The 10,311-nt window shown below is 36.3% G+C and overlaps 1 protein-coding gene across 3 annotated transcripts in view; it reads right to left on the bottom strand.

The window, feature by feature from the left end:
- The window catches only part of LOC116463691 (calcium uptake protein 1, mitochondrial), a 262,265-nt gene that overhangs the window by 126,021 nt on the left and 125,933 nt on the right, over positions 1-10,311 (bottom strand). For all 3 annotated transcript variants that reach the window (XM_058434807.1, XM_058434806.1, XM_032146908.2), the window contains one exon: positions 7,773-7,887. In XM_058434807.1, the coding sequence (XP_058290790.1) occupies positions 7,773-7,887 (115 nt within the window). The remainder of the gene's footprint in view (positions 1-7,772; positions 7,888-10,311) is intronic.

Raw genomic sequence — 10,311 nt, 5'->3', positions numbered from 1 at the left:
TTTGAGACAGAGTCTTGCTTTGTTGCCCAGGCTGGGGTGCAGTGCCGTGATCTCAGCTCACTGCCGGATCACTAACCTCTGCCTCCCCGGTTCAAGCGATTCTTGTTTCTCAGCTCCCAAATAGCTGGGATTATAGGCACTCACCACCATACCCAGGTAATTTTTGTATTTTTAGTAGCGACAAGGTTTCACCATGTTGGCCAGGCTGGTCTCCAACTCCTGACCTCAAGTGATCTTCCTGCCTCGGCCTCCCAAAGTGCTGGGATTACAAGCATGAGCCACTGTGCCCAATTATAAATGTTTTATTATTGCCTCCCCATCAAGCTATCTAGAATTGTTTTCATGTTATCAGCCCACAGGGTTAATAACTTTAGATCGAACATATATGAAGACAAAGAACACACAAAAATATTTCATAATTGTCAATGGCCAAGGGCCAAATTCTAAGTTATATTACCATTACCTAGTGAATCTTAGCATTAGTAAGAATGATCCAAGTCAATAAATAATATTTAGCATTCCAAAGAAATTCTGATAATCCTTCTCTATATCTAGTTATGCAGAAAAATCTCTGACTTCTGTGTATAAAATTTAAGACCATCAGCTAATGTTCCAGTTGGTTAGTGCAGAGAAGTAAGCTACTTATAACCATGCTTGTTTATTCCCACTCAATTCTTATTAACTTACTTTAAGAATCAGCAGTCCTTGGAAATTATTTAATAATAATTATTAACCATCTCTTCATGTTGCCTAGAATGAATCTGAATTCATTTTATTAATGAGTAGTTATCTAGTAAATACTTAATGTTCTATTTAATATGGATGCTATGGCTCATGCTGAAAATTCTTCAAGTTAATTCATCAAAGCTGATTAGACAGATAGGGTTTAAAGCAATAGAATGTATGAGTTAGGAGTAAAAAGGGGATACAAATATATGAATTCTGAATTATAAGAAACCAAGCTTGTTTGGGAATAGATTAATTAAAATACATATTTTCCTCATTTCACTGGTACTGGGTACAGACTGAAGACATCAATAGCTATAAGGATATCAACAGCAAAGTAGAGTCTTAAGTTTGCTAAAGTTTTTTTTTTTAATAAAATGAAAAAAACAACATATGTTATATTCTTGCTCTGTTACCTTGCCACCATGCTTAATATAGATATGTCTGTAGTGAATATCATTACAAATTTATAATCAGTCATGCAGCTTATATTCTAGATTGGAAAATGGACAATAACAGTATAAAATATAAATTATATGGAATGTTAAATAGTGATATGTGCCAAGGAGAAAAAATAAAGAAAGAGGTTTAGGAGATGTGTGTTGTATGAGCGAAATGGAATAAAAGGTGTTTAAACGTGTAGGTTGGCCAAGGAAGGCCCATTACCCGAATCACGTACAGAGAAGAGTAAGAAATTCATGCCACTGCTCATTGTAAGCACAAGATATTTCTGCCAGATTGATTGTTATTCTGGATACATGTCCTAGAAACTCTTATTTAGAAAAACCAAACTTCCGAAAGTTTAAATAAGAAGAATTAACTCTAATGGAAGAAATTATATTGCATAACATGCTTTCTTAAGAAAAACAGCTTTCTTAATTTTATTTTTAAGTCGAGAAAAAAACCCAGATGATTTCCTATATGTAGTTGTTGACTTTTATTTTAGACCACATAGTAGTTCATAAGCTACTTTGAGGATTCAAGTTCAATCCATTAGGGCACGGTGTTCATATTCTTCAAAATGATGGCGATTTCTTGAACACCTATGAGTTCATTAACTTTGTTTTGTTGTTGTTGTTGTTGTTTTTTTTGAGTCAGTCTCGCTCTATCCCCCAGGCTGGAGTGCAGTGGCACAACCTCAGCTCACTGCAACCTCTGCTTCCCAGGTTTAAGCAATTTTCCTACCTCAGCCTCCTGAGTAGCTGGGACTACAGGTATGTATAACCATGCCCAGCTAATTTTTGTATTTTTTAGTGGAGATGGGGTTTCGCCATGTTGGCCAGGCTGGTCTCGAACTCCTGACCTCAAATGATCCGCCCACCTCAGCCTCCCAAAGTGCTGAGATTACAGGCGTGAGCCACCGTGCCCAGCCTGAGTCTGTTAACTTTGAATGAAAACAGCTCCTCAGAAATATGGCGGTCCCACAGCATCTGGCTGAAGCCCTTCGCACTGTTCTAGCTGGTTTTCTGTGGCCCTGCTATCCACCAGAGTAACAGATGAATGCATATGCTAATGTACTTTCCCTATTCCCAAGCCACTCCCTGGCAAAGATTTTCCTTAGGGTATTGGGTGCCCTCTCACAGATGACTTGGGAACCATTTAGCATATTTAGACTGTAATGATCCCTTGTTACCCACAAGAAAGGAGATTCACTGAGTGCCTCATTTCCTGTCATCCTAGCGGCAATCTGAACATGGGAAAGAACTGATCTCAGTGTCATTTCTCATATTTCTCCCCAGCTTGTTATAATAGATAAAGTAGACAATGCAGTGTGCAAAACTCAGATTGTAAGGATGCTTGAACTGCCCATTATCTATAGGAGAGTTTATGACCAGCCTTTCCGTAGTTCAGCCTTAGAGAAAGAAGCAGCACTAAAGTTATAGCTTAACACTGCTGAATATGTGACCACAGCAGTAATGTCAAGTGACAGGAGCCCAGATGCCAGGGTTGGCCTGGGTTCAAATCCTAAACTGTCTCCTTACTCACTGTGGGTCTAGGGACAGGTTCTTTAACCCTCTGTAGGCCTCAATTTCCTCATTTGTAAAATGAAAGTAACAATAGTATAAACATTATAGGGTTGATTTGAGGAAAATATGTCACTGGAGTCTCAGAGGGAGAGGAAGGGAGATCATAGAAAAAGTATTTGAAGAAACATATAAAGGCACAGGTCTAAAAAGCTCAATGAACCCAAAGACAAGAAACATGAAGAAAACTGCATCAAGGCACATCATAATTAAAAAGAACATGTGCCAAAAATAAACGAGTGGTTCTCAGACAGGGATGATTCTTCCCCACCCCCGGCACATAGACGACATTTAGCAATATCTGGAGACAGTTTTGCTTGTCATAGCTGGGGAAGGGTGTAGGCTGTGCTGCTGGCATCTAGCAAATAGAGGTCAGGAATGTTGCTAAATATCCTAAAGTGAACTGGACAGCCCTCACAATAATGAATTATCTGCCCAAAAGATCAACAGTGCTAAGAGTGAGAAATCCTAAAGGCATGTTATAATCAAACGTTTAAAACCAGTGGTAATATCAGGCAAGAGAAAAAAATAAAAGGCATCCAAATAGGAAAATAAGAAGCCACATTATCTCTTCGCTGACAATACGATTCTATACCTAGAAAACCGAAAATACTCTGCCAAAAGGCTCCTAGACCTGAAAAATGACTTTACTAAACTTTCAGGATACAAAATCAATATACAAAAATCAGTAGCATTTTTACACACCAATAACTTTCAAGCTGAGAGCCAAATCAAGAACTCAATTCCATTTACAATAGACACACACACACACACACATACACCCTAGGAATATACATGACCAAGAAGGTGAAAGATCTCTACAAGGAGGACTACAAAATACTGCTGAAAGAAATCAGAAATGATACAACCAAATGGAAAAACATGCCATACCCATGGGTTGGCAGAATTAATATTGTTAAAATGACCATACTGCCCAAAGGAATCTACAGATTCAATGCTATTCCTAATAAATTACCCATGTCATTTTTCATAAAATCAGAAAAAAACTATTCTAAAGTTCATATGGAATCAAAAAAGAGCCTGAATAGCCAAAGCAATCCTAAGCAAAAGAGGAAACCCAGAGGTATCACATTACAAACTATACTATAAAGCTACAGTAACCAAAACAGCATGGTCCTGGTACAAAAACAGACACATAGACCAATGAAATAGAATAGAAAACCCGAAAATAAAGCTGTACACTTACAACCATCTGATTTTCAACTAAGCTGACAAAAATAAACAATGGAGAAAGGACTCCCTATTTAATAAATGGTGCAGAGATAACTAGCTAGCCATATGCAGAAGAATGAAACTGGACCCCTACCTTGCACCATATATAAAAATTAACTCAAGATGGATTAAAGATTGAAATGTAGGACCTCAAACTATAAAAATCCTAGAAGAAAACCTAGGAAATACCATTCTAGACATCAACTTTGGGGTGAAATTTATGAGTTATTCCCCAAAAGCAATTTCAACAAAGGCAAAAATTGACAAGTGAGACCTAATTAAACTAAAGAGTCTCCGCATAGCAAAAGAAACCATCAACAAAGTAAACAGACAAACTACAGAATGGGGGAAAATATTCACAAACTATGCATCTGACAATGGTCTAACATCCAGAATCTATAAGGAGCTTAAATAACTCAACAAGCAAAAAAACAAATAACTCCATTAAAAGTGGGCAAAGGACGTGGACAGATCCTTCCCAAAAGAAGACACATAAGCAGCCAACAAACATGAAAAAATGCTCAATATCACTAATCATCAGAGAAATGCAAATCAAAGCTACAATGAGATGCCATCTCACATCAGTCAGAATGGCTATCATTATTATTATTTTTTTTTTTTTTGAGATGGAGTTTTGCACTGTCTCCCAGGCTGGAGTGCAGTGGAGTGTGATCTCAGCTCGCTGCAACCTCCACCTCCCAGGTTCAAGTGATTCTCCTGCCTTAGCCTCCTGAGTAGCTGGGATTACAGGCGCCCACCACCACACCTGGCTAATTTTTGTATTTTTTTTTATTAGAGATGGGGTTTCACCAGGTTGGCCAGGCTGATCTTGAACTCCTGACCTCAAGTGATTTGCCCGCATTGGCCTCCCAAAATGCTGGAATTATAGGCATGAGCTACCATGCCCAGCCCAGAATGGCTATTATTAAAAACACAAAAGAGATGCTGACGAGGCTGCAGAGAAAAGGTAATCCTTATACACTGTTGGTGGGAACGTAAATTAGTTCAGCCACTGTGGAAACCAGTTTGGCTATTTCTCAAAGAACTACAAACAGAACTACCATTCGACCCAGTAATCCCATTACTGGATACATACCTAAAGGAAAATAAATCATTCTACCAAAAAGACACATGCACTGGTATGTTCATCGCAGATTTATTCATAATAGCAAAGACACGGAATCAACCTAGGTGCCCATCAGTGGTGGACTGGATAGAGAAAATGTGGTACACAACACTATGGAATACTACACAGTCATGAACAAGAATGAAATAATGTCCTTTGCAGCAACATAGATGTAGCCAGAGGCCATAATCCTAAGTGAATTAACACAGGAACAGAAAACCAAATACTGCACGCTCTCATTTGTAAGTGGGAGCTAAACACTGGGTACATGTGGACACAAAGATGGGAACAACTGACACTAGGGACTACTACAGAGGGTAGAGGGGGAGGGAGACAAAGGGCTGAAAACCTACCTATTGGGTACTATGCTCACCATCTGGGAATGAAATCATTCATACCCAAACGTCAGCATCACCCAATATCATGTAACAAACTTGCATATGTACTCTCTGAATCTAAAATAAAAGCTGAAATTATAAAAACAAAAAACAAGCAAAAAAAAAAAACTAGTGATAAAGAGAGTCTTAAAATCATACCCTGATTCTATTTTCTTCATTCCTGACAAATATAGAAAGTAACTTACAAAGTAAGCACTTTATTGTAAATCACTCACCACATTCAAACTAGGAATTGAGCACCATAAAGTAAATGTGCTGGGAATGGCAGAGCTACTTGGAGGGGTTTCTAGAACCCAAGGGTCATTGTGACTTTTTAAAAACATGCTTTTAAGTGGTTAAGGGAGCTACGCGATGTACCAGATACTCTGAAGGTTCTGTTCTGTGTTCCTTCTGACATTTGGAAAGATATGAAGGTAACAGGACTAAGCAGTGGATACACGTTCAAAGCTTATTTCAGCTCAACAAACATTTGCTAGAACTACTTACAAGTATACATTATATACCAATGCAGTTCCCTTCATTTAATGCCATAGTCTTTCTGCTACATCACGCCTATTTGCTGTATAATAAATTCTGTCCAAAGTCACAAAAATGTTTTAAAAATTCCCACCAATTTGGGTCATTTTTTTTAAAAAGATAAGGTTTATGGATCTTTAAAAATCAGACACAAAGTAACATGTTGTGACGGAATAAAAAAATAAAAACCAAGACAGATTTCCACTAAATATTAGGCACTAAACTATTAATAGCTACCTTATATTCATAATGTCATCATTCTCAAATAAATAATTTGGGTTTGATATTACTGCCCTCTTCATTTTACAGACACAACAGAAGAACAAATCTATTGTCTTCCCCCAAATCACAAGCTAAGAAATGGTTGGGCTAGGATCTGAACTAGAGATGCTTTTAAAAGCACATTATGATCTTAAGTTGTATGTTGCTGGAGTTATTTTGGATTTTCATAACAAATCAATGTGTGTTTTCATTGCCAGGGTACTGCTCCACCGTATGAATTTATTTAGACACTTTGGTGCCCCAAAGTCAGCTGTGGCAAGGCATATATATATATATATATATATATATATATATAATTTCCTTGTCAATCCTTACACACTTACACAGAGGAATAAGAATGAAAGTGGTCACAGTCATGGCGGGACATGTATATGCCACTTATTAAAAACTATCTTCTGGTAGCTTTATGTTTACAGATGGCTGGCTTGGAGAAGGTGAAAAAGAGAGGGTTATTTTTGTTTGATATGTCCCAGACCAAAAAAAAAAAAATTGAAAATCACTTATTTCAAACATACAAATCTGAACTCTGGTTCACCTTAGGTAGATTTTAATAGACTACACATGGAGAGCTATGAACATAACATTTTGTTTAGTTTTTCTGAATGGTTAAGAAAAGTCACACCAAAAAGTAATAAAATTTAAAATCACTTAGAGTAGCATACTAATCAACAAAGCTATTGATAGTTTTAAAAAATCAGAAACTCCTCAATGCTCTAAGTGAGTCAAAATTGAGTTTTGTGTCTTCAGAAGTACTCCTCCAAGGTTAAAAAACAAATATTCAACTCAATTAGGTCAACCAAGCCAATTTTCTTCTTTAGTGGAGGAAATGATAGATCAAAATATGTTTTATTGGAGAAGCAGTAAGTTAATGAAGGATGTAGTAGTAGGCAATGCATGACTCACCTTGACAGAATATAGAGTGACAGACAGTTAAAGGTAGATGTCACTTCTTAGTTTTTTTGCAGCTGTTGTTTTTGAGACAGGGTGTCACTCTGTTGCCCAGGCTGGAGTGTGGTGGCCTCATCTCAGCTCACTGCAACCTCTGCCTCCCAGGTTCAGGCTATCCTCCCACTTCAGCCTCCTGAATAGCTAGGATTACACGTATGCTTTTGTAGAGATGGGGTTTCACCACATTGCCCAGGCTGGTCTTGAACTCCCAAGTTCAAGTGATCTGCCCACCTTGACCTCCCAAAGTTCTGGAATTACAAGTGTGAGCCACTGTGCCCGGGCGTTTTGTTTTGTTTTCAACTTTACTTTGATACTTTAGTTTTCTCTTTTTTCTGCCTCTCTCAGGTGGTTCTATACACAAGTTATAGTAAATTAAAAACAAATGAAATTTTTTGTAACTTATAATTCATTATAATTCATTAACTCTACCAATATGTCTTGTTTTATAAACATATAAACAATTATGTTTATAGTCCTGTATCCGCTCTACAAATGGAAAAAGAAAACGTTTATACTTACTGGAAAGAACAGTTGTGAGGAAAATGTAGTCTGAAAAGGATATGAGCCCACATTCTCCAAGGGTGTAAAATATACTGCCTTCATCAGCAAATTTTTCTCGTTCCTGGGAAATTTTCTATAAAATGTATGGGTCCCACCAAAAGACAAAAATATATAAGTGAATTAGAATATAAATAGTAAGAGATGAATCACCATTTATCTGACAGTTTTATGCTATTTATCATAAGCGTTTCTCTCATGGCCATTCAAAATCAATGGATCCTTTACAGTTTTCAAGATGATGAAAATTTCAAGACAAAAATTATGTTTTCATTTCAACACTAGTTCAATATGAACATTAGAAAATAATTTCATTGTTAGAACCCTCTGCCATTGCACATATACAGGCCCACTTCAGAACAGGTTTTGTTTCTTAGTTTGAAAAACAATCCACCTTCTTCTACAGAGGTATAAGTGGTAGTAAACAAATAAACAAACACATGAAAAAACTAAAAGGAAACCAGTTTTGTCCAAGAAAAACTAGACTGATAGTGATTAGAAAGAAAGAAGTGAGCAACTATTTCCAAGGCCTATACAAATGCTCAGAAAACTAATTTCTGAAAAACTAATTTTACTTTATAACCCCAAGAATCTTAGCTTCAGAATACAGAACAATATGCAGAGTGAATAGCATCTATGAAATATAATGCCAAATCAGTCATACACACTTTCGGCACAATTTAATCATATCTACTGTTACTTTAATGGAGGCTCCTAAATGTCAGCTATTTGATGAAACTGTCTCCTACAACTTAGTTTTTACTCTAAATATATATTTCTTTTCTTTAATCTATAAATCTCACAAAGAAAGTTAGTTCTCAGCTTTGGTAATTGTCTGCCTGGCAAGTGGTTCTCTTCCTGGGTGTTTAAAAAAACTTACTCCGTTTTCTGAATTCTTAGCCAAAGCATAAACTTAGTTGTGATATTGAACATATTTTCAAAAACTGAAAAGGATCCACCAAAAAGTTAGACTTGAAACTAATTTCCACAAGTTCTAGACCACCAAAAATATTTAAGGAATTAGTTCTGAGTATAAAAAAATAGATTTTAAAAACCCAAACCAATAAAGCACAATCAAAGTAATAATGTCATGCAAGCATAAAGTAAGAGAAAGCATTGCAGGCATAACTTCAAGAGGAGTATCATGAAAACTACAACAAGCACCATCACACCAGCATCCAGTTACACAACTATCCAATGGGTTACCTCTGTCTAGTGGAGATCCCATCATAAACCACAAAGGAAAGAAAACTGGTTAACCAACAGAAAATACAAGTACCACACGAATCATTGTGAAGTCAGTTTGTTTGATCTTCTCAATAAACTCATTCAAAATAGCCTCCACTAGATATTTACTTGTTCATAAGAAACAGTAGCTATGGACAGATTAAAGTCCATAGGTGAATACCAATAACACAGTACTAGGTTTTGATGGCGCTTCTACTTAGGAGAACTTTGCTGACTTCTTTTGCGGCTGACAAGAGGCATAGTCCTGCTTGATGGCATTTAGAGATTACTTCTTTGAGTTGACAACAAAAATGAGTATAGTCCAGTATGTTATTAAGGTTAGATCTCATACCACACTTGATCTTCTACCAAGAGACTGAACAGAAATTTCAGACCAGAAAAGCTACCGGATGAGAATTGGAACAGCAAAGCCCTCCGCTAGGAAGTTAATATTTAAATTTCTCAAAATAAAAGAAAAAAATAGTTGCATTTTTTTACGTTACCCAAGATACTGCAAAGGTAAAGTATGTGAACAGGAAAAAATACACAAAATGAGAATAGGTCCCCAAAGGCTGACCATTACCAGCCATGACAATAAATGTGTATAGAAGCTAATACTTAATAATAATGATGTAATAAGCTTATGGGGAAATTGCTATAATTAAAATAAATAACATAGTGGAAGCCACAGGTTGAGAAACAGACAAAAGTCTAAGGATAGAGTGAAATGAGGAAGCTAAGCCAAAGAAGCAAACTTAACATTATTTTTCTAAAAATCATCCAGGCCATGCTGATGCTGAGAAGGTAACATAAGGACAAATCTAATTTTGTTGGTAACAAAATTTGAGTTTGATATAACTTCAAACTCACAGAAAAGTTGAAAGATTAGTATAAAGTACTATTATATATTTTTTACCAATTCACCAACAGTTTACATATTACACAATTTGCCTTGTATTTTTTCAACATGCCACTTTGAAAGTAAATTGGAGACATCATGCCACTTTATACTTAAGTACCTTAGCATAGATTTCCCAGGAACAAAGACATTCTCTAATGTTTACAATCCAAAATGCCATAATCCCAAACGTTGAAATCCCCAAAGATCAAAATTTCTAAAGCCTAAAATCCCCAAAATGTAATTCTGATACGTAATTTATAGTACAGTATATGTTTAATAAAACCAGGAAATTTAGTATCGATACACATACTATTATCTAATTCAGTCCTTTTTTTTTTTTTTGAGATGGAGTCTCACTCTGTCACCCAGGCT

Source organism: Hylobates moloch, unplaced genomic scaffold (genome assembly GCF_009828535.3).
Source record: "Hylobates moloch isolate HMO894 unplaced genomic scaffold, HMol_V3 SCAFFOLD_53, whole genome shotgun sequence".
Classification (NCBI taxonomy): Eukaryota; Metazoa; Chordata; class Mammalia; order Primates; family Hylobatidae; genus Hylobates; species Hylobates moloch.
This window is presented reverse-complemented; position numbering and strand designations above follow the sequence as displayed.